Source organism: Pogoniulus pusillus, chromosome 30 (genome assembly GCF_015220805.1).
Source record: "Pogoniulus pusillus isolate bPogPus1 chromosome 30, bPogPus1.pri, whole genome shotgun sequence".
Taxonomy (NCBI): domain Eukaryota; kingdom Metazoa; phylum Chordata; class Aves; order Piciformes; family Lybiidae; genus Pogoniulus; species Pogoniulus pusillus.
In genome coordinates this window covers 6,639,995-6,664,316 of record NC_087293.1, presented here as the reverse complement: position 1 = coordinate 6,664,316, position 24,322 = coordinate 6,639,995, and the positions used below count along the sequence as shown (strand labels likewise).

The 24,322-nt window shown below is 40.1% G+C and overlaps 1 protein-coding gene across 5 annotated transcripts; it reads right to left on the bottom strand.

Moving 5' to 3' along the window:
• Nucleotides 1–6,215: 6,215 nt before the first annotated feature.
• On the bottom strand, nucleotides 6,216–24,113 carry STX2 (syntaxin 2). Of its 5 annotated transcripts, none has more exons than XM_064168174.1 (11): nucleotides 23,842–24,113; nucleotides 18,248–18,319; nucleotides 17,921–18,020; nucleotides 16,492–16,566; nucleotides 15,535–15,608; nucleotides 15,205–15,313; nucleotides 12,792–12,865; nucleotides 12,547–12,684; nucleotides 11,084–11,194; nucleotides 9,718–9,778; nucleotides 6,216–8,276 (listed from the first exon to the last, which is right to left on the bottom strand). In XM_064168174.1, the coding sequence occupies exons 1-11, from the start codon at nucleotides 23,869–23,871 to the stop codon at nucleotides 8,119–8,121; spliced, it is 1,002 nt and encodes a 333-aa protein (XP_064024244.1). In that variant the 5' UTR covers nucleotides 23,872–24,113; the 3' UTR covers nucleotides 6,216–8,118. The 5 variants fall into 5 exon arrangements, with proteins under 5 accessions (XP_064024244.1, XP_064024242.1, XP_064024243.1 ...); XM_064168170.1 differs by having other exon boundaries at nucleotides 8,191–8,276; nucleotides 9,651–9,778; nucleotides 23,836–24,113; XM_064168171.1 differs by having other exon boundaries at nucleotides 8,191–8,276; nucleotides 9,651–9,778.
• Between the last annotated feature and the right edge of the window lie 209 nt (nucleotides 24,114–24,322).

Sequence of the window (24,322 nt, the reverse complement as noted above, 5' to 3'; positions counted from 1 at the left end):
ACTCCTGTAGTGAATGCATAAGACATTGTGATGGTTTGGGTGTTACCTGCCCCCCCCCTTACTTTGGAAATCACCCAGACCTGACTCAGCCGGCTCTGGAAGTTGAATGACAACACTGTGAACTTAATAGTCTTTGCTCAGTTATATTCTAATGGTTATGGTTTAAAAAGAAACATATTTCACAGAGTCATAGAGTCATTAAGGCTGGAAAAGACCTTTAACATCATTGAGCCCAACTGTAACCCGATTACCACGTCCACTAAGCTACATCCTGAAGCTCCTTGAACACCTCCAGGGACGATGACTCCACTACCTCTCTGGGCAGCCTGTTTCAATACCTGACCATGCTTTCAGGAAATATTTTTTTCCTGATATCCAGTCTAAACTTACACTGGCACAAGTCAAGCCAGTTTCCTCTTTATTTCAGTTAGAACAAGTTGGATTTGACTATTAACTCCCCATTATCTTTCCTTGTTTGTGAAGTGCAACCACTTCAACCATAGATATCTACCTGCAGACGCATCTTCATGTGGCACCTTCAGCGGTCAGTACTTTGCAGCCAAAATCTAACACACTAGGACAACTAAGGTCTTTTTCTCCACCTTGTGTTTAGATAAACACAAGACTTGAATCCTTCCATCTGAGAGTTTGAGTTCCACTGAGATTTACAGCAACAATAAGCTAAATTTCTAAGCAAGTCAGACCATCGCTCAAATAAAGATGCTCATAGCAGATACCTGCAGAGAGAACTTCCAAGCTAATTGCCTCATGTTGTGATATACAGGTGTTTACCATCACAACTCAGGGAAAGAGGAAGCTTTAAAGAAGGGCCAAAGGTTTCCTTACCACAAACTGTAAATACTATTATATTATTATACACATATGAATTTTTCTCTGCCTTCTCATCTACAAGCCTCCACATCTCAATTCAGAAGTGCTGGCTATAATTCCCTTAACAGACATCAATGTTTTGAACCATGGGTAAGACTTTACAATAGACTCAGAAAAAAATCTCTTGTAGCCACAGAAAGTCAATGATCTTGTGCAATACAAATAACCTAACAACCAAATAACCTTGTCAAGTATGTATTGAACTCGTCTATTTTCTGTAAGACTCCATAAAACAACCATGAAGTGCTGCATAAATAGCACCTTGGTAGAGTCCAAGCTCATTCTGCCATATTCTCTAAACCAAGTTGATCTCTGTGCTAGTTCAATGTTGCCCATTTACTTCCAATTGACAATAACTGGTATGGGCTGACCCAGCAGTCTCATGTTCTCCCTAATGCAGGGATATAAGAATTGTAATTTGTATGCAAAATGATCCTTGCTATCTTCCAACCCATGAAGTCTACTATATATTGTAAGCTATTTGCATCAGAACTTGGACATTTCCTAAGAACTATTTGCTCTTGAAGATCAAAATCCTTCTTGCCCCCTATTTGCAGTAAAATGGATTCAAACACAGCCAGTGAAAGCAATCATCCTTTACAAAAAGAAACAATCACTTTGTAATTACTTACCATATCTATGTATATTCCTTTGTAAAAACCTTTATTCCAGAAGTACTTCTGTTCTTCAAAACCTAATTACCAGTGCTTATAAATGCTCTTTTTATCCCCAAATGCTCATTTGTGCTTTACCACAGGCAGAAGGACTCAGCATGTTTGACAGAGGTGGCTAAAAGAGGCTGCAAATGGCACTGCGTAACCCAGCAGCCAATTACTGTACATGATAGAAGGGACTGAGCTGATCCACAGGTGCAAGGGCTGCCCCACTGACTGCAGCACCAGGAGGAATGCCATGGTTATTTTCAGAAGTTGCATACAGGCCACATGAACACATCAAATCAAATTTAACATTGGGTAACCTAAGTCTTTAACTCTCACCTCCATCCCCCCCAAAATTCCCCAAACCAAACACCAGATGCAAACTGTTCTCTCAAAGCTAGACTAAGCACTACTGTCTGAAAGGGTATGGGGGGATTTAAATAATGCATTTTTTCTACAGAGTAACATCCTTCTTCACAAGCAACAGTTTCTTCTTTTCCCTTGTCTTCCAATTTTGTCAATTTTATTATTATCAGTCTGGTAGTCATCAAAACTCAGCTACTGCCTAGAAATATAGGATCATGGTATCAATTAAACCAGGTTGGAAGAGACCTCCAATATCATCCAGTCCAACCTAGCACCCAGCCCTGGCCAATCAACCAGACCATGGCACTGAGTGCCTCATCCAGTCTTTTTTCGAACACCTCCAGAGATGGTGACTCCACTACTTCCCTGGGCAGCCCATTCCAATGCCAATCACTCTGTGAAGAACTTCCTCCTAATACATTCTGTTTCACACCACAGAGCAAAGAGAAGTAGAATGGACAGATAATTTTTAAAAAATAGCTTCCCTTCCCTGAAATGTTTGGTTTATGTTCAGAACAAAACCACGTTTCCATTTGGTTTACTGTCTTTTTTTTCCCCTTTCACTCTCCTGATACAGAGCTGGCAAGTATGTCAATGCACATGCACAAAACATGACATGTAGAGCACTCATCTTGAAATTATGCAAGCATGGATCAGAATAGAACACATAAGACTGTAGCCAGGTGAGGGTCTGACTCTTCTCCCAGACAACCAGCAACAGAACAAAGGGACACAGTCTTAAGTTGTGCCAAGGGAGGTCTAGGCTGGATGTTAGGAGGAAGTTCTTCCCAGAGAGAGTGACTGGCATTGGAATGGGCTGCCCAGGGAGGTGGTGGAGTCACCATCCCTGGAGGTGTTCAAGAAAAGCCTGGATGAAGCACTTAGTGTCATGGTCTGGTTGATTGCACAGGGCTGGGTACTAGGTTGGACTGGATGATCCTGGAGGTCTCTCCCAATCTGGTTGATTCTATGATTCTATGACGGAGGTACAAAAACACTATGGCTAAAGAAGACCTTTTAAAGTAAATTTCTACATCAATATTAGCAAAGCTTTTTTAATGTTTATGGTTTTGGTTGGTTGTTTTTTTTTTTCCCTACATTCAGGCTCCTTGTTGTATATAACCACATAGATTTTCTGTATATAATCATACAAACTTTCTGTTAGATTCTGATGTGTTTGTTGTAAAATGCAAATAAAAGGTCATGGTTTTTCAAACAAAACAAGACCAAAAAGAGGCAAAATAGTAATGCATTCCTTAATATGCCTTAATGAACTGCTCATGAGGAACGGCATTAATGACTAGATCTGTATTAGCATAAAATTGTTAGAGTGGGGCTTACATGGAACGGTTTAAACTTGAGCTCACCAACTGAAAGACAACTTCTCCCCTACCACTCCAGAATCCTGTTACATGATGACAATTTGTGTGATGTTCCTCTTACCTGAGTGGGTGGTCAGGCACTGGCACAGGCTGCCCAGGGAGGTGGTAGAGTCACCATCCCTGGAGGTGTTTAAAAGGAGAGTGGCTGTGGTGCTTGAGGCTATGGTCTAGTGATGAAGGATGCCGGGATGGAGATTGGACTGGATGCTCCTGGTGGTCCTTTCCAACCACAGCGATTCATAGTGATTAGATGTTGTGCTGAGGGATTTGGTTTAGTCAAGGACTTGTCAGTGTGAAACTAATGATTGGACTTGATGATCTTGGAGGTCTTTTCCAATCTAAGAAATTTTCTGATTCTGTGCTCTTCTATGCTCCACACCTCTGAAGCAATTAATGCTGCTGCACTTTTGAAGCTGTTTGAGAAATTCCAGATCATCATAAATGGAGGCTAGTAAGAAACTTATTTTCTATTCTAGCTACATTGATTTTCACCAGCACAGAAGGAATATCCTGCTGCTTAATTAACCTGAAAAACCTCAGACACAATAAAAGATTGCTCTGCAAAAATGCTATGTTGAAGAAGAGCAACTGGCTGTTAAAGCTGGATAGATTAATTTCAGGTAGGAGATAATATGAAGAGATTGCAGTCAGAGAGCAGTGCAGAGCCTCCAGTAGTAATGCAGATGATGCATCCCTTTTATGCAGTCAGCATTACACTAAAACCAGTCTCAGACCTGAGAGAGCTAGGAATTTTTATGCAGCAGTGACTATGTATGTCCTATGCCTATCATCTCCAGCAGCAATTTCAGATCATATCAGTGTATCATCCCAAGATATTTCACTGTAGCCCATGGTGAAGACCATGGTGAGGCAGGCTGCCCCCCTGCAGCCCAACAAGGACGCCAGGCTGTAGCAAGCGATGCACTCAAAGGAGTCTGTGACCCCGTGGGAAGCCTGTGGTGGGGTAATACCCCGGCAGGACCAGTTCCCTGTGGAGAGGAGCCCAAGACGCAGTAGGTACACTGACAGGACTTACGCCCCGATGTGGGAACCACTCTGGAGCAGTCCGTCTTTAGGAGGATTGCACACATGAAAGGGACCCACGCTGGAGCCTGGCTTCGACCTCCCTTCAGTAAGGTGTAGAGAGAAACGAGGCCTCCCATCAGCCTCCTCCGGACTAAAAACCCCAGGTCCCTCAGCTGCTCTTCACCAGACCTGCTCTCCAAAGCCTTCAACTCTGTTGCCTTTCTCTGGACCCACTGCAGCCCCTCAATGTCCTCCTCGGCGTGGGGAGGCGGTGGAGGCACTGCCATGGGCAGCGCAGCGGGACGCCCGGCGTGGCGCAGCAGCACCTCCCGCAGCACTGCCACGGCCGCCCGCGGCTGCTCCGGCCGAGGCCGCCCCAACGCGCCCCCGCCTGCTTATTTTCCGGCAGTGTCGCTCATCGCCGGCTCTTTGCGGCAGCGAAACCGGCCGGCAGACAGGCTGTGGCGCTGGGTCTGGCGGTTACAGGAGGCCGGCGCTTGCCGAGCTGCTAGTAGCGGACAAGTAGCCGCCGATGCCGCTCTGCTGGACGGGGCGACTGCCGCGGAGCCGCGATCCGGCCCTCCAGTGAAGAGGGGGAAGGCCCTGTTGCAAGTGGGGACGTACGGGGGCGTTGATGGGGCAGCTCGTCTAAAGCACGAACCCAGCTGGGCTTCTGGCTTTCACCATGCTAAACCTAAGGAAAACCGACTGGCAGACAGCGCCTGTGCACCTGCTCCCAGCACCAGGGGCTCAGGTAAGGTGTCTGGCACAGGCGCGCTGCGGAACAAAGAGGGTCTGGCCCTGCACCCACCCTTATGCCTCAGCCCTGGGGAGCCCTCGGGGAAGACAGCCCCTGCGGGACTACTGAAGTCGTAATAGCGACACTTGTATTGCATTTATTAGTGCACTGACAACAGGAAAGGCTGATGTACCTCACTGCAGGATATCACAGTATCATCAGGGTTGGAAGAGACCTCACAGATCATCAAGTCCAACCCTTTACCACAGAGCTCAAGGCTAGACCATGGCACCAAGTGCCACGTCCAACCTTGCCTTGAACTGCCCCAGGGACGGCGACTCCACCACCTCCCGGGCAGCCCATTCCAGTGTTCAATGACTCTCAGTGAAGAACTTTCTCCTCACCTCAAGCCTAAATTTCCCCTGGCACAGCCTGAGGCTGTGTCCTCTTGTTCTGGTGCTGGCCACCTGAGAGAAGAGAGCAACCTCCTCCTGGCCACAACCACCCCTCAGGTAGCTGCAGACAGCAATAAGGTCACCCCTGAGCCTCCTCCAGGCTAAACAATCCCAGCTCCCTCAGCCTCTCCTCGTAGGGCTGTGCTCAAGGCCTCTCCCCAGCCTCGTCGCCCTTCTCTGGACATGCTCAAGCATCTCAGTGTCCTTCCTAAACTGGGGGGCCCAGAACTGAACACAGCACTCAAGGTGTGGTCTAACCAGTGCAGAGTACAGGGGCAGAATGACCTCCCTGCTCCTGCTGACCACACCATTCCTGATGCAGGCCAGGATGCCACTGGCTCTCTTGGCCACCTGGGCACACTGCTGGCTCCTGTTCAGGTGGGTATCAATCAGCACCCCCAGATCCCTCTCTGTTTGGCTGCTCTCCAGCCACTCCGACCCTAGCCTGTATCTCTCCCTGGGGTTGTTGTAGCCAAAGTGCAGCACCCTGCATATAGGGCTAGGGAAGATGAAGGAGAAGAGGCCCCAGTAGGAGATGAGCACTAGTATGTTTGGGTAGTTTTAGTAAATGGACTACATTTACCAGTCCAAGTAGCGGCAGACATTCGCCACAATAAAAACAGACCAGCCTTATCCAAATACCTAAGTATTCACAAAGGTCACAGTAACATCACCAATATAAAAAACAACCACAGAATACTTAGACAAATTTATTAGTGCATAGGTTAGAGAATTACTCCTCTCCACTATTAACAAGAGGTTCATGTGAAACAAAAAACAAGTTTTGTTTTGTTTTAAAACAAACTCATTGAGGCAGCTACATAACAAGTATGGAGTAGCCTATTCAAAGTTCTGCTTTTAAGGGGCAAGCTATCACATTATAAATAAAACTTAACATGATGGGATTTGGAGTAACCAGCTGTTAAACAGCAGAACTGATTTCCAATCCCCACGCTCTAATTTGTGTCTCTGTATAAATAACAGTTATGATAAAAATCTAGAAAATTATAGATTAAAAATATATTTTCCCTAGAATGAGTACTAAAGCAAGCAGTCTTTCCTTACTTTGCCTGTAAACTTCATCTCAAACATCAGTGAGTGTTCTGGACTTAGAGGTAAAGAAATTTGTTCATTATTGAAGCCAAAAATTTTTTAGGTGACTTCTTTATGGCTGACTTGGCAAAAGGATCAATAATTGTGTTTGTTTCTGTCTTTCTCTTTTAAAACAAAAAACCAGTTTGACATCTGAATAGCTCCAGCACATTCACAGTGTATTTGGACAGCAAAGCAAGAATATTAATATATACAATGTAAATTGTAAACTTTGCTCAATTTCATTAAGTGAACAGACTGAATTAAAGTTTACTTAGTAATTCTGATCTCAGACACCATCAACAAAACCTAGGTTTAAGGATTTTATGCTTTTAGAATCACGTTATTGAAGTTAACATGGACAAATACAGCTTTAGAAACTGTGTTTTAAAAAGGCATACATACTTTCCTCTAATGCTTTTACAGTGTAAATGTATCTACATATCTACATGGATATCCATAAACAATGAGAAGTCAAAAATTCAAGTCACAAGTATTTTACACACAAAATACAAAAATAACCTGTAACAAAAAGCAGTTATTTGGTTACAGTTGAAGTCTTTCAAGCTTTCAAGTCTTGCAAGCTAGCATTGCAACTGGTGTACAGATGCTAAAACACTTCATATATGTTATATAACAAACATTTCATAACAAATCAGTGTCTTAGCTTGTATTACATCTCGGACTGTTCTGAGGGAGTTTATCCCTATATCTGTATTCACACATCAATATTAGCAAGCTTCTGAATAAGAAATCTTGACTTTTAGAGAAAAAGTGTGGTTTTTGTCATATGAACACTAAGGCTAAACTGATCCATCAATCTCCTTTGCACAAAGATTATCTGTAAAACTTTCTGCTCAAGACCAAATCTGGTGCACTTCATTACTGCATTCTTTTACCAGAAATGTTACAATTCCATTTTCATTATAAAGGCAAGGAAATAAATTAAAGCAATTAACCTTAGTCATGTTGGAAGAGAAAGTAACACCTCAACTTGGAAAGTGCAAAAATAGCTTTTTCTTCTGAAGTGTAATACGACAGGCAGTTAAACAAGTAGCCTTTCAGGATAAAATATTTTAGCACTTGAAGAAAATTCTGTTAAGTATAAAGCTTAGATAGGTTAAGGTTACTAAATAATTAGTACACTTAAAGACAAGGCTACATCTCATGAAAATATTTTCAAGAGTTCTAACAAAAGCAGCACTAGTAAGGTACTGAAATTCATTATTAGATTTATGTTAGCACTAGGAAAAAAGCCAAACTGTCAGAACACAAGTCTCTCCATTCCCTATTTAAACTGTCTGTAACCCTGAGATATGAAAACAAATCCTAAGTTACTTTAGTTCAAAACAATTTAGAGTTAAGTTTCAGTCCTACAAATGTATAGTTTATGGTGAAAATCCATACATATCCAAGTACATTCTGATATTCATTTATGAGTAAACATTTGAAGTGATTTTGTTTTTAACCATTAGTAATAGGTCATCATTGTGGAACAGTGTAAGGCATCATATATTAAAAATGTTTGGCTTTCCTGAAGATGTATTTTGGAGTTTCTGAAGGTTCATAAATTCTTGGAATGTGCTTGTTATGACAATGTTGTTGCTAGGATAATTCCAAGTATCAGAAGCAATACAGCTACACATATAATTATGAACATCAATTTCTGAAAAAAAATGAAACAAAAACAGAGAAAAGTTGAGAGTGGAATACATTGTCAGATAGAGAACTGTTAAAATACATGCATGGCAATAGAAAATTAATTCTGATATTCCATTTGAGTATTTGGATTTTTGGTAAAGATTAATGATAGGAAATCACAGCAGTAAGTAATCTAACATATATGTAACCATGGTTACATGATAGAGCTGTAGCATTTCTGCATTTTGCTTTACTGAAACTTACTACTCATAGCCAACTACATTACATATAGAAACATATGCACTGGTGAACATTTACTTCTATGTCAAGACTAAAGTATAGTAACACTGCTTACTGTCACCCTCCTTGGATAAATATTTGTAGCCTGCTCAAACCTTTGCAATTGCACTTTGTGTAAGGCAATAAAAAGTCAGTAAAAACATTGTGTAGGTAACAGTTCAGAAGAGCAGCGTGGGATAAAAGACAGGTTCTATATAAATGCATCAAGCATTATGATATTAGGTCAAGTATTTCTGACTACAAGCAATGATATAGTAAATTCTGTCAAAGCTGAGAAGAAACCTTATCAAAACTAACAATTTTGATATTAAAAGTGTTAGTATGGGAAACTGAATTCCTGATTAACTGTCTGATATGATAGCCTGCTTGTGGTGCTTCAATGTACAGCTTGAAGAGACTACATGTAAAAAGCTGAGTTTCCATTGCACTCCAAAGAGTTAATTGCTGTTTTCTGCCTAGCCCTACTAGGTGTTATCTCGACAAGAATGGTAGATTAGTAGAGCAAAAATTTGAAGATTAAAAGTATTCTCAAATATATGTTCTAAAATTCCAGTCAGAATCTTTGCAGAAGTTTTCAAATGCATTGTTATTTCCCACCACTTTATTCAGTGTGGTATTAATAGCCTTGAAGTAAGAAATTTGAGGATGCTTTGCAAGGCATAATAGCCAACTTTAAGGCTGCGCACATCTTTTATGAAATCTTTACTTTCAATCACAGAAAACTCCATTTGATGAAGTTCCAAGTGTAAGTAGTATTCCATATCTTATGCAGAGTGTTTGCTGATGTGAACTTGGAGCATGATAAAAACAAAAATTCAAAGGACTGCAAGACAATACTTGGATTTTTCTCCTCTTGTTTCCCTCTGTGTTTATAATTGCATTCTGTAAATGTAGCAGTTTACCACTAGATGTCAGTTTTCAGTATTCCCGTGCACAGCACTTTCATAGGATGCATAGACAGAGAAGATCCACCAATGCATGCCAAGCCTGCCACCCCTTCCCACCCCCTAAATATTAACTGTACAGATATTATGGGTTAGTAGAACAATACAAGTCACCAGAATAAAACAAGAGCAAAATTAGTTGATTAGTTACTTACTGCCAGACTGGCAGGAAGTCATGCATGCTGAGATTATCCAAGCATCACCGAACACCAACAGACAAACCAATAATTAGAGCAATTATGGCAATCAACACCAATGATACAGTGATAATTATCCACATTTTCTGTCAAGAAACAAAGTATTATTTTTTTTAAATATTAAGCACACTAAGATTTGCTTTTATTTTTCATTTTATACAATAGTTTTTAGATCCACGGTCATTTTTATTAAAGCTTGCATTAGTCTCAAGGTGAAATAAATGTATCTGTGCACTCTTGCATGCACACAAATAAGCATCTTTAAACAGTGTTTACAGGTGAACTAGTGTCATTAATATCTATATGGTTATAAGAAATGACAAGACTATTAAGTGTGCTCTTTTGACACTTCTTAAATTAGGTCTTTAAAAAATTGGCCAGACAGGTTATTTATCTGTAGATGTACCTCTCCATATAAAGACACATTATTCTCTCAAATCCAACTCACAGTAAAAAGCTTCACGAAATTGTACAGCATCTCAAAAGGGACAATTATAATGTGAAAGGAACACTTCAATCACCCTACAATCATAAAATACAAAAATAAACTGCTTTGATTTAAGAATCCATTGTTTGGCTTTCTGATGGAAAGAGATACTGAAACAAATTTCCATGCCCATGGAAAATGCCTCAATGTTATTCTGAACTCAGTTTCTCCACAAACTTGAGTGTCGTGGTTAAATGCCACACCCTTTCCAGGGTGAAGATCCCCTTTATCTGGTACTTATATTTATAGGAGTACAGGAGGAGTTGTCTGTAAGCAGAACAATTACACATGGAATTCTAAAAGTAAGCCTGCTTTAGCAAAACTGGAAATGTTCATGCTAACATGGTGATTTAATAGCTACACATCCAGGTAAGCTCAGCAGTGATAAAGATCCAAAAACCTTTGTTAGAGTCTTACTAATTAAAGGTACCGTGCTAGTTGATAATAAGCACCTGTGATTTTTTTCCTACTGGTGTAGTGTATTAATTTTGGGGTTTTTACTCTCTGTAACAACAGCTTTTTAAGTGGAAAACTGTGAACCCACTCTTAGCTGTGTATGACTTGTTTCTCTGTATCTGAGTACAAGACTTTTCTATCCTCTACTGACAATGTATTTTATTATTAACAAATTAACTCACATTGAAAATGGTCTGATTTCTACTGGATTATGGGGTTGGGAGGTTTTTTTGTATCTTTGTAAAATCCTTTGGTAAATCTTCCCTTGTCATATGCTAATTTATAACTATGTTTTCTAATCTAATTTTAAATATCACAACTACAAAAAAGTAAAATGCATATGTTAATGCTACCTCGATGGATTGAATACCACAATGAAATCAGCTAAAATTGAAGGTTCACACTATGCTACCGTACTAACTAGCACAATTAGAGAAAGATAGCATACCCTTCGTGCTTTACTTTGATATTTAACTGCCTTTTTTGTCTCTTCTTTTGCATGTTCCACATAATCTGTTGCATTCATCACATTCTTTTCTATGTTGTTGATCATTTCACCCTTAAAATGAAATTTTGAAAATAAAAACAAACAAAACGTTATTAGAATCCATGGATCTTTGTTTAATGAACCTAAGAGATGAAAGGCTAAAAAACATCAAAAATTACTTTAAACAAATGAATCGTGTACATATTAGTGGCTGGCATTATTTTTTCTACTTTGATGTGTAAATGAAAAAGGGAATGAGAAACAAGGGCTCAAAGTTCTAACCAAAGAAACATTTATGGGCAGGACAAGCACATTTCTCCTTTGTGCAGGAAAAATACTGAACACCTGACAACATATCTTTGAATGCAAGATACGTTTTAACAGCTGAAACTAAAACCGACACACAAGAGATCAGAAATCCCTGATGTGCCTGAAGGTGGGAAAGGATACTGACTACTTTGTCACAAGGTTCAACAGTTAACTAAGACAATGCATGTATGTAACAGAAATTCAAAAGCTACTCAGAACTGAGGGCTTAGAATGACAATACATAACAAATTTAAATTAATTGTGATAAATAAAATTTGGCAATGAAATGGAGGATTGGTGAAAAGTTACAGTAAGTCTGTTACCTGTGTTTCTGTCCATCAGAAGAAATAATCAGCAGCAGTAAACAGCAAAGCATTAAAGAATGATGCACAAAGTAACTTTTGTTCATTTCTAATTCAAAAGAAAAGTGCTACCAATTTGTCTTGGAAATACTTAGTTTCAGAGCAATTTCTAGGACTTCTAGAACAAATCCCAAGTAAAAAAGAAAATCCCTTTCAGAAAATTTCCTCTCCTGAATGTTATTATTTTCACTTTCCTTCGAAGTGAAAGAATTTCAAGAACAGAAGTTAAAAGGTATTTTTCTTAGACAAACAGAACGAATTTATGGACATGTCAAGACAAAGCTTATGAATATAAAAGACAACTTGAATGACCTGTCACTCCCTTTAAATTCATGCTAATTATAGTAGTAACTGTACTTAGGATGTGCAACTTGCACGTAAAACAAACGTACATTTTATTCTACCACAGGTCTGTGAGAACTCCAGATTTCCCAAGATATTAGCCAACATTCCAGGAGAGAGCTGTATTAAAACATACTTAAAATAAAGCATGCTGCAATATAAGTATGTTGGGGAAAAAAAAACCAAACAACAAATATACCAACTGAAACTCTATTTTAGTTACTCATAGTATATACTTCAAGTGTATCTAGACTGTACATTTATCTAAAACACAACAACTTTAGTGACTAATATATTCTAAGCACAATTAAGAACACTCTAAGCCTGTATTATCTGAATAGATTGTTCCTGCATACTTCAACAAGGAAGACTGGATAAAAAAAAATTACATGTTTGAATTGGTTCATTTACCTGAGTCTCCACAAACATTGCCATGTCCATAAACATTTCATGTAGTTCCCGTATGCTAGATTCCAGTTTCATAATATCCTTGTGACGTGACTCAATTTCATTCAGAGCTTGCCTAGTTATTTGAGAGTCCGATATGATCTTCAGGAGAATGAAAACAGAGATACAGACATAAGTAGGAATGTGCTGACGCACTCTCTAAACAGCAGAAGCAGTAGAAGAGAGGTAAGTGGACCAGAAATACATACATCAGAAGTGAAAATTGAAGGATTACCACTCTCTAACATTTCTTCCAGTTCCTCATCAGTGGTGGTCTTTCCAGCTAGGATAAAAACAAGAGTACTTCACATACCATTACTTATTGAACATACAATGTTACCATATGAGAAGGATGACAGTTCAAAGAAAACTCTTGCATTGAGCATTTTTCAGGGTAGAACAATGTACTGTGCCGTTCTGCATACAGAAAAAAAACACCTGGTTGGCAGTTTGGTTGTTTTTGCTGGTGTTGGATTTTTTGTTTGGTTGATTTGTTTTTTGGGGTGGTGGTGTCTTGTTTGAGGAGTTTGGTCAGAAATATTTACAATATACATATGAACCTTTTTAAACGGAGTGCTCTTCAGAAGGAAGAGCTTGAGTTAGAGTGTTTACATAACAGTCAATGTTTACCTCTTCAGTCATCACAGTGGCACCTAATTTACTCACTTCCCATCAGTGAGAGGGGGCAATAAAATCTTTATGCAAATTAAGATTTTACCAATGACATTTATATTCCACATGGAGAAGATGATTACCCATAATCTATCTTCACTTCTACTTTTTATAATACCTTTAGCAATTGATGCAGTTTATTATTTTGATGTTTAAGCAAACTGAATCCTATCAATTGCACTGGTATGACCGTTGCAGATGTGAGCTACACACCACATTGAAATGATTTGTATTGTACAGTATTGAGTCAGCAGTGTGCCCAGGTGGCCAAGAGAGCCAGTGGCATCCTGGCCTGCATCAGGAATGGTGTGGTCAGCAGGAGCAGGGAGGTCATTCTGCCCCTGTACTCTGCGCTGGTTAGACCACACCTTGAGTACTGTGTTCAGTTCTGGGCCCCCCAGTTTAGGAGGGACATTGAGATGCTTGAGCGTGTCCAGAGAAGGGCAATGAGGCTGGGGAGAGGCCTTGAGCACAGCCCTACGAGGAGAGGCTGAGGGAGCTGGGATTGGTTAGCCTGGAGAAGAGGAGGCTCAGGGGTGACCTTATTGCTGTCTACAACTACCTGAAGGGTGGTTGTGGCCAGGGGGAGGTTGCTCTCTTCTCTCAGGTGGCCAGCACCAGAACGAGAGGACACAGCCTCAGGCTGCACCAGGGGAAATTTAGGCTCGAGGTGAGGAGAAAGTTCTTCACTGAGAGAGTCATTGGACACTGGAATGGGCTGCCTGGGGAGGTGGTGGAGTCGCCATCCCTGGGGCAGTTCAAGGCAAGGTTGGACGTGGCACTTGGTGCCATGGTCTAGCCTTGAGCTCTGTGGTAAAGGGTTGGACTTGATGATCTGTGAGGTCTCTTCCAACCTTGGTGATACTGTGATACTGTGAAAAATTAAATATCAAGTTCCTGTCCTTCCCGTGGAAAATCTGAAATAACTTAACAATTCTGGTCCTATCAGTTGAAAGTTATAGTTTGAATATTACTTTCTGATGTTATTACCACAAATGCTGTATAACCTGTCATGACATTTTAGTGCAGAGGAAAAGCTAAAGGCTCTAATTGGGTAATAAGAGCATTAACTTAAAAGAACCAGGTTCTGAGGTATCAGGGTCCCTTCCCTCAAATGTATAGACAAAGAAGAACGTAACTTTACTGAAATGATGAATTAAACCATTAGCCTGAGAGGTCAGTGACAAAATTGAGAAGCACATGAAAAGCAGTTATCTTATAGTTTTTAAACTTTCCTGTGTGCATTTTCTATCCAATATATGTATTTGCTTTTAGAGGAAGGTGTTCAAAAAGGCTTTTTAATGCCATTGGGTTTTTTTAGACAACTTCTGAGGCAGATTATAGAATCAACCAGGTTGGAAGAGACCTTCAAGATCATCCAGTCCAACCTAGCACCCAGCCCTATCCAGTCAGAGTAGACTCATGTACCTTTCTGAATACTCCTCATAATAGTCAATGATGAAGTCAAATATGAGTCAGTCAAGAAATTATTAGTACATATAATGGCACCATTGATCTCATGTAAGTTGAATTTAACAGACACTCTTCTTGACAAAACCAGCACAGTGCAAAAAGCTGCCCTGTTTAGGACGTTAATGTTTGAATAGCTTTTAATAACATTCCCATCTTCAGAATGTGCAGCTCTTCTTAATGTCTTTTTCAAAGTAGTTTCTAACATTGAAAGTAAATACAACACAGGACAAAGGTATTTTTAAAATACTTTTCAACATCAAAACATACACTGACTTTTCTGTTTCCCTTCACAGCTGTTCTGAAGAGCAGTATCAAAGATTAACATGCTAAAATATATATTCCCCCCCTCACGTGATTCAAGGATGTGTTCAAGATGTGCATGTACAATGCTTTGTCCCATCTTTAAGCAGTAAGAAACAAGGGAGGTACTAACAACACAATGGGTATTTTTTTAAGAAGCATATTCAGGTCACTTACTTATCTCTAACTGTCTCTGTATCCGACCTTTGCTGCGTTCTCGAAAGAGAGTTTGAGTCTCGTTGTATTCCGTCATGACCTCCACAAACTTGTGAGCTAATACAGAGTGCTGTTTTTCAAGGATTTAAAAACGTGGAACAAAAACATTTATTGATTTTTTTTTTGTTTTGTTTTTGGATACAGCAAATACTACTGCACAACAACTGAAAGTGGTATTTCTACTCCAGCAAAACAGAACACAGAGTTCTGAAACTACTTCAGAAAAGTCAAACTTGTTCTAGGATTTACTAGAGTCCTTTTATTTTCTTTAAGCTTATCAAGTGATCATACCTGTGTTTTTCTTATCCTGAGGTCCACTGATGTCCGATTAGTATTTTCACCCTGATCAAAACTTTGTTCAATAGCTAGGAACAACACATACATACGAGTCAATATTCAGTATAATTACTTAATAGTATAGCTCAGTTACTTTGTAAATCCTATTCATTACTACCTTCTTCATGTACAAGTTCCCCATAGACACCTTTCAACATTCTAGAGCAGAGTGGTAGTGATAGATAATACATCAACTTAAAAATCATTTAAATAGTTGGCAGAGATCTTAAAACCCAGTAATTACTTAAATAGTCTTAGCAGTCAACACTACTGTCTATTGCTATGGAAGAATTTCAAAAGGTGTAAGAAAATGGGTTGCTCTGACAGCTTAAACAGTAAACACCATGCACTAGTGTTTATGGAAGGACAAATGTATATAGTAATTGTAAAACAGTAATGTTAAAACACTTAGTATTTAAAACCTGTATTTCAGCAAGTAAGACAACTCACAGGAGAAAACCACAGTAAAATTAGCTAGTCTGAATTTAAAATAGGAGCTCTAAAGCAATTCCCTTTGTAGACACTTATGCCATTAAGATTGTCTTTTTGCAGTTCAAGTTAATCTTCGTGCAAAACACTATGAGCAAACCCCAGTATTTTAGTTGCAGAATACATTTGTACAGAGAGGAGTTACACTGCATTGCAATTTTCTAGGTTGTATCTGAAATCAAGTAAGCTTTTTGTCCTCTACCACACACTGCTAGGCTGTGCTAAGATCTGGTATTTATCAGCAGTGAAGCTTGCCAAGGAGGAATGAAGTAGTGGATGACACTGTACTGACATGGGAAGTTCTCTCTCTTCTTTAAGAGCTGTACAATTGAGCAGCTTTTAGGAGTTCAGTTGCAATGCATTAAGTTTGTAACATGGCTACCATCCCAAGTGACAGTAGTTTTCTTTCTCCTCACTACTTACCCTTTAATCTGGCTCGGACTTTATTAGCAATCCTCTTTATTTCCTCATTTAATTCTTCAAGTTCTTCCTTTGTTCCTTAAAAAAAAAAAAAGCCCAAAACACCAAACAAACAAAAAGCAAACATTTTTTAAAGAACTGTTTAATGATTGGTAATTGTAACCCAGTAGCCATCTCCTAACTCTATTCAGTACAACCATGCAGAGTTTTATATAATCTCAGGTACTTGAAATACGATTTTTGTAACAGCCTTTCAGCAAATTGCTCCTTCTTACTGTAGGCTCTTACACTTGGAAAATGTTATCACCAATTAAACCAGGGTAATATTCATCTGCTGATCAAAATGAAAGTTCCTTTGAATCTACCAAGTGAAAACACAAATGTATCTCACATGTTTTTAGTTCTGTTGTTTATCATGAATGTTTATTAACATAACTCTACCATGCATAGCCTGTATTTGTTAAAGAATACTCCCCAGAGTACTCATGCAGACCTTAGCATTATTTGGTTTACTGCAGACACTAGATTTACAAGAGCACACATTACTTAGAAGCAATGTCACATTCCTACACAATTCAAATGTATTATTGAGCACAAATTTTAGCACAAACACAAGCTGATAGAAGCTGAGACCACAGATTTTAAGCATTCAGATCAACTCATATTAAACCTGAGATTCACTGGCTGTGTTTGACTGCTAAGACAAAAAGCAGTCTGCAAAAGAAAAACTAACAGCTGAAGTTCAGTTTTCATCAAGAAGATGATGATAAACATTGAGCTAGTGTTGCAATATTCCACGAAAGCATTAGAGCATCTTTTCTTCCTATTTCCTTAAACACTGCCCACAAATGCAGGCATGTCTTGAGCTAAGAAGTGTTGAGAACAGAGAAGGATACACGTTTCTGGGCAAGTTCTCTAAACTTTCAAGTTCTCTGGTCAGAAAGCACATCATCACTGTCAGCTCTGGGGTTACAGCCTCTAAAAATAGTGCTCCAGCATGGGACTCTAATTACTACTGAAGCAGCTGGTTGCAGCTTTAGTGTTAGACAGGATCCTGTCTCGACTAAAGAGGAGATGATGGCTCTACTGCATGGGCTTCAGCTGACAATTTCAACATCCTTACAGATTAAAAGAAATGCAACTACCCTCTTAAGTTTCTGAAGACAGAATCAACTTCAAGAGTATTGGTCTAGCAAAGGTTTGAATGATTCAAGAAAAAATCTGAAAATGTATTTACTCAAATGAGACTTTAAAAAGCTACTAAAAAGCAAATTAAACTATTAATATTAAATATGGAAACATTTAAATACATTGTGTTAGATTTGGCATTCTAAACATCTGATGTCCTATTCCTATAGACAGCTAAAGCAAACAAAAATGTATTGCAGAGTATCTTGCCACACATCTGATATCTAAGAAAAGCAATACTCACTTCCTTCAGGATTTGGTGCTGACAGGATAATGCTGTGCTGCTTCTTCACTTCTTCCACATTTTGTGCTATTTTTGCTATGTTATTTCTAAGTTCCTCAACCTAGAGAAAGAGAAATACCAAAAGGAAAACATTACAGTAATTTAAGGCAACGACTACAAAAAGAGTCTTTGGTTATAAAAACTGTAAAGTATTTCATTGCAATGTCTGTAAGTAGTTGACAGAAATCTCAGCAGAAACACTATTTTATTATTATTGTTAAAGACATTTAAAAGGCACAGAGTGAAACCTGTCAAGTCTTTAATGCATGGTGAAAAATATAACTTTACCTGTTGGAAGAAGTCATCCATAAAATGGTCTTTTTCAATAATAACTGTCTCTCCATCTTCATTTCCTTTACCCTGTAAAGAGCGGCAGAACAAAGATCTATGAAGTAAAGTCAGAATGCTGCTCTGAAACAATGACTTTTTTCACAGTGCTCCCACTGCATGCACATTTTGGCCAACCATCTGTAAAGTTAAAAAATAAGTTTTTCCTTTTTTGAAGACTGAAATCTAAAAACAACTAAGCAGAAGTCCAAAGAAAGTAATCTGACTACCATGAAGTTGTTTATACTAAGGCGTGAACTTCTGTAAATTTCAGGATAGAACCAGCCCTCAAGTGATGTCAGTTTTCATTACTTGTCATAAAAAATATTAAAACACAATTTGGTACATGACTCTTCTCTCATAGCATAAAGATACTTCCACATAAACTGAAAATAATATTCAGTTTACTGAGGCAGTGAATCAAACCCTCTCAAAGAAATGCTAGGAGAGATGCTGATGACTGCCATGCGATGTAATAAGCGAAATATCTTATGAAAGCTAGAACAAAAAGCTACCAACATCTGCTTACTAGTTTTGCCCTCAGGTGTTTTCAAGGCTGCTGCTGCACACCAATTGAGACATAATTACACTACACTAAACTATCCATGCATTACATAATGGATCATCTCTTAGAATAGCAGCCAAGGAGGCAGAAGCTCAAGTTGACAGGTTCTCACAAATCTCCAGGGCACATGTTCCCAGAGTCACACTTCCCTAAACCTTCAGCCAGCCTGGAATACATGGATCTTGACAGGAAATGAGATTCAAATTTTATCAAAGTGAAAGAATTAGTGTACATCACATAAAGGCAAAGCTTCAACTTGCATTTCTCTGGTTCCCTCTGTAGAGCACAGACTGTTTGAACTGCACTAAGTCAAAATTAGAACAAAATATTGTTGTACTATACAGTCAATGGTTTATCTGTTTCAAAAACCAAACCACAAGATAGATATCATTATAGGACTTTCACATCCAGGATTCTTTTTTCATACAAGCTCCTCTGCCTTTGACCTTCTAGCACCCACTTTCTGCTCCTAAACCCTGAACTTATCACCCAGTAAGCTCTTTTTTTCCTGGTTTTATTATATTAGATGAGATGCCTATTATTTGCATGACAATTCTGCAATTTAATCCAATGTCAAACACTGCTATTATTTAATAAAGAAGGTTATACTCCATGAAGATCTATGCACAAAAATTAAGAGTACTCCAAATCTTCAAGGAAAGCAACTACTTACACTCTGTGACAGTTCCTTTTCTGTAAATTCAGGGACTGCATAAAGCCCTATGATGATGTTTGTAAGAAATCATCTGATTTTAATGCTATGGGGAAATCATAGTGGCACAACTGAAATAGAGAAATTAAGACGTTCTGTCTCCTCGGTCATCCTCCAATCACTTTTAGTGCTGTGTGTCATTAAAGACTTTTTGTAGTTACTCATTTTGAGAAGACGACTGCAAGAACTCGGTATTTAAGGATGTGTTTGTAAGATTCTTGCTTAATACAAATCAATGAGGAAGCCTGTGCCCAAATGAAGTCATTGAACCCATTCCAGAGACTGCAGTGCTACAAAGCTACCAGTTCTATATTAGTATGTTTATAACCAGATCTTACACTTAACTGAACTAAAAATGATGAAAATAGTATCAGCTAAGAGACTCACTGTGGCAGTTTTTGGTTTGAAGAGCTCAGTAATGTGTTAAAGACGTGAGAGATTCTTAAACAAACGAAAGTTCAGTTTGTGGACGCTGGGCTGAAGGCAAGGTTTACCCACCCTGCAGTCACTCTATTTCATGTTCATTTCACTTCACAGTTGGTTGCAGTGACACTAGTGGCAGATCAGTTTGCTGTCTACAGTTTGTGAAAGGACAGCCTAACTTGGAACATCATCACCTGAGACAGCTGATGACTTGTCAACCTCTGCTCCCTATGTTATCTAAAGTATAGCTTATTGGTTAACTCTTTAACTTCATTGATGCATCTTCTTTCGAGAAGCATGCAATTCAGCTAAGAGCTTGCTTTTATCATCAAGTTTAGCAGAAACATATTGTTTCTCCTAGACCTTATCTCCCCAGTGTAAGCATTATCACAAAAAAACCCATAAAAACTTTCACGTCAACGCCAAAAGCAATCTAATGAAGTCTGTTTGCAGCTCAGACATTGACCTTGGCAATGAAAGTCTAAGCCATACAACTCCATAAACATTCATAGACTTACAAAATGCATAAAGTTCCCTCAGAAGTTGTTCTACATGCCAACACAGATACTCAAAGTTCGCAGCTATGTGTAGGAGCTAGTGTGGTTTATGAAACTTTTGACATGTCCCATACCTTACAGAATTGCAGGAATTATTCTAGTTTGAGATAACTTACTAAATTATTGACCTTTGAAAATTAAACCAGCTTTTCAACTAAAACCATACAGACTCGTCCTTGGAACTTCATTCAAGGTTAGTTACTTCCCAGTCTTGACCAAATGTATTCCCCCATAAGCCTAGAACTGACCATTGTCAATCTCAATACATGAGACCTAAGGAGTGGACTGCAGAATGCTCTAGTTTCTCCTTAGAGCATCAGCATTTCCATTAATTGTTTTCTATCAGAGTAGCTAAAGAAGACTTTGAAGGCCAAGGAGGTCTGTCAGGCAGCTTTGGCAAGTCAATATTAACATGCATTGTACTATCAGAAAAAAACATCATATGGTGACTGTCTATGAGAAATTGCTTTATTCTGTTGTGACAGGGAAAACACAGAGGTCATCTTCAGAAAATCCCATGTTAGAACAAAGACTAACATAAGAGCTTAGCTCAGGAAAAAATGAACTCAGTAACATTTCCTTCCTTCTGAAAAGGTTCCTTTTGCAGTTTTTTCCATCCCACCCAATTCTACCAATTTTAACTTCTGTGCCTTTGTAGTTCTTAATTCCTACAGTTTTGAGGGCACCAAGTGAATGCACAAGACTTAGTCTACAAAAACCCCAATGCATTTCAGTTCCAGACCTTTTTTTTTAAAAAAAGCAAAAGCTACAATGAAATATAAATGTATCATTCAAAGGTTATGTCTAAGACAGCCTCAGTAACACTCAAAGAAATATAAAAAACGTACTCTAAAAACATTTCATCAAGAGAAGTGAATGTCAACTGACAGCTTTCCTTTTTGAGTCATATGAACAATGCACCCTGAACCCAAGATCTCAAATACCATTTTTAGGCAGAGATGGTTTACATCTTCTTCAACAGCTTACACCTTGTTATTAAATCATCTAAGATTAAAAAAAAAGTTTCAATGAGCTTTATTAGCAGACCTTTGAAAAGACACCTGTTTTTAATCCAACACTAGCTAAATGTGCAGAACTGAGTGTCTGACATCCCACAACTCTTTTTAAAGCCATTTTAAACTGGCCTTGTATCAGTGAACAGCAAACCATTGAAGGCTGGGAAAATATTTTACACAGTCATTGCTATGTACTTGCCCTGTTGTTTTTTCTTCAGCAAATATCTATTATCAACAACTACCAAAAACATTGTATTGGCTCAGAGAGAGCCTTTTATTCTTCTTTTAATTTTACACTTTGTGTTCAAAATACCTAAAGCCTGTCTGGGCATGATCAACTGCATCAAAGGACAATTCAGAGAGAGGAAAGAGATGTTCATTTTGGCCTTCTTAGAATAACACAGAAATGATATTAAAATAATCCTCTGAAAGTGGACAGTTATGGTTACTATCTTCTGAAAAAGCATATATAAGACCTTTTCTAGCTAGAAAATAAGAAGAAGCAACTTTATTTTCCATTATTCATCATTTTTCTGTGGTGCCCAGTGACAAGAGGTAATGGGCACGAAATTGAACATAGGAAGGCCCATCTAAACATGTGGAGAAGTTTCTTTCAGGACAGTATAGCATCGGAACAGACTGCCCAGAGAGGTAGTGGAATCTCCATCTCTGGAGTCACTCAAAAGCCTCCTTGATGCTGTCCTGTGTAACCTGCCCTAGGTGAATCTGATCTTGGAGGGGAGGTTAGACTAGATCATGTCCAGAAGTTCCTTCCTACTCCTATCATTCCATGATTCTACAGACAGAGAAAATTATGTTGATGAACATATGAAGCACTTCAGGGATACTGACCATTGTGTTTCAAGTAGAACCTTCCTGCAGCAATGTTTCCATTAAAGAAGTACCTTGCTGCAGTATAGTAACGTTAGATGCCAAACACTGAATCTGGCTTCAAAACCTCTATGTACAATTGCTTTAAAAACTTTTAACAATATTTAAAGGAGAGGAGAAAGCAGAGTTTGTTGTTTGAGAGCTTTTAAATAAAAAAAAAAATCCAAATGTGCAAGTGAATACTGCTGCTTCCCCTAAGCTGAATGAAGTCTACTTGTTCAGGATTATAAATTAAAAAGCAAATTCAGCTCACACTGTTGCTGCTGCATCTTTCTGGGAAGCGTGCATGAAACCTGGCATGCATTCCTACAGCCTGGACATGTTTAGAAACAGGAAAAGGAAAGTACACCTGAAAGAATGACACACTTCCTTGGAATAACTCCAAAACATCTTTCCAGGTAAAGATGTAACCTAACCATGCAAGAACTTTTCAGATGTCAAATCATCCTTTTGAAAAAGAAGACAAAGAGACTGGAAATTCCATCTCTAGGTGATGGAGCTTCCACAATGCTGTTGCTGGACTTTGTGACTTTTTGGGGTCTTTTTTGTCTTTCCTTTTTTTCTTCAATGATCCAGAAGATACAAACTTGTAGGATGAACAAGCCCCAAACCTACATGCAGCTCAGGCCAGCTTTTACAAATATGCGGTGTCCTACAACTACCACATGAACTCCTCTGTGTTCTTTTAATCAATTTCTTTACAAGAAAAAAGAAAACCAAATCTCCTTTTATTTTAAGCAAGGCATATCCTGTTGAAGACGGCCATGATGGTACCTCCCTTCAACTCTCACTTCTTTTTAGGATACTGTTCCCAAAGCACAAACAAGGGAAAGGAAAAGGTCGCATAAACATATCCAGCTACCATTTTGTAAACACACAGAAAATAGAACCTGCAGACAGCTTTATCCATTCGTCATTGGCTGAAAGGCCAGTCCGAAAACAAAATTATTCTCCGGTTTGTCACTGCAAACGCTGAGGTTTGAAACGCGCCAGAGGTCAGGAGGAAGCTGGGGAAGGTGATCTATAAAAATCGGAGCAGCTTGAACTTTGCTGCCAGATCCACAGGCTCGCCGCGCCTCCCTGGCTCTCGGGAGGGAGGAAGCCACCCCCCTCCCCGGGCAGGGAGCGGGAAAACAGTCCCAGCGCGACGGGCGAAGACCTCCCTCCCCCCAGAGACGCGGCCGAGGCGTTGGCTCCGCGGTCCCGCAGCAGAACATCAGCCTTCCCGCCGCTGACCGTTAACTCAGGCGGCGACAAGGGCCCGCACGGCCCTCGCACCGTCTTTGTCTCCTCCCGCCCCCCTTCTCACCGCAGCCCACCCGTTCCCCTTCCTTTGGAGCCTCCCCTCTCGCCCCATCGCCCCCCGACCTGCCCCGAGTCCTCACCCTCACCTCTGCCAGGTCGGCAAGCCTGTCCTTCATCCCTGCAGCCGTTCAGCCCCTCCCCGGGGCTCCCCGGCTGCTGTTCTTCGCTAGATGCTGCGGACCGCCCGCGCCCGGCCCGCTGTCGCCGGGGTCGCCTTCCGTCACTCGCTCGGTCCCCGCTCAGCCGGGCGCTGCCGACGGGCCGGGCCGGGCCGGGCCGCGACACCTCCCCACTCTCCTTCCGTGCTCCGAGGGGCAGCGGCCACGCCCCTCCCCCCTGTCCAATGTCACAGCAACCCGGGGCCGCGCCGCGCATGCGGGGAGAAGAGCAGGGCCGGGAGCGCGGAGCGGGCGGGGCGGCAATTGTTCCCTTGGGAAGCCCGCCGCGCGTTGCTGGCGTCACGGCGGGGCCGGCTGCGAGGGCGGGAGTGGCTGTGCTACGGCCGTGAGGTGATTCTTCAGCTTCAGCTGCTCTCGGGCTCCTCTGCTCATCGGCTCCGTGAGGGGT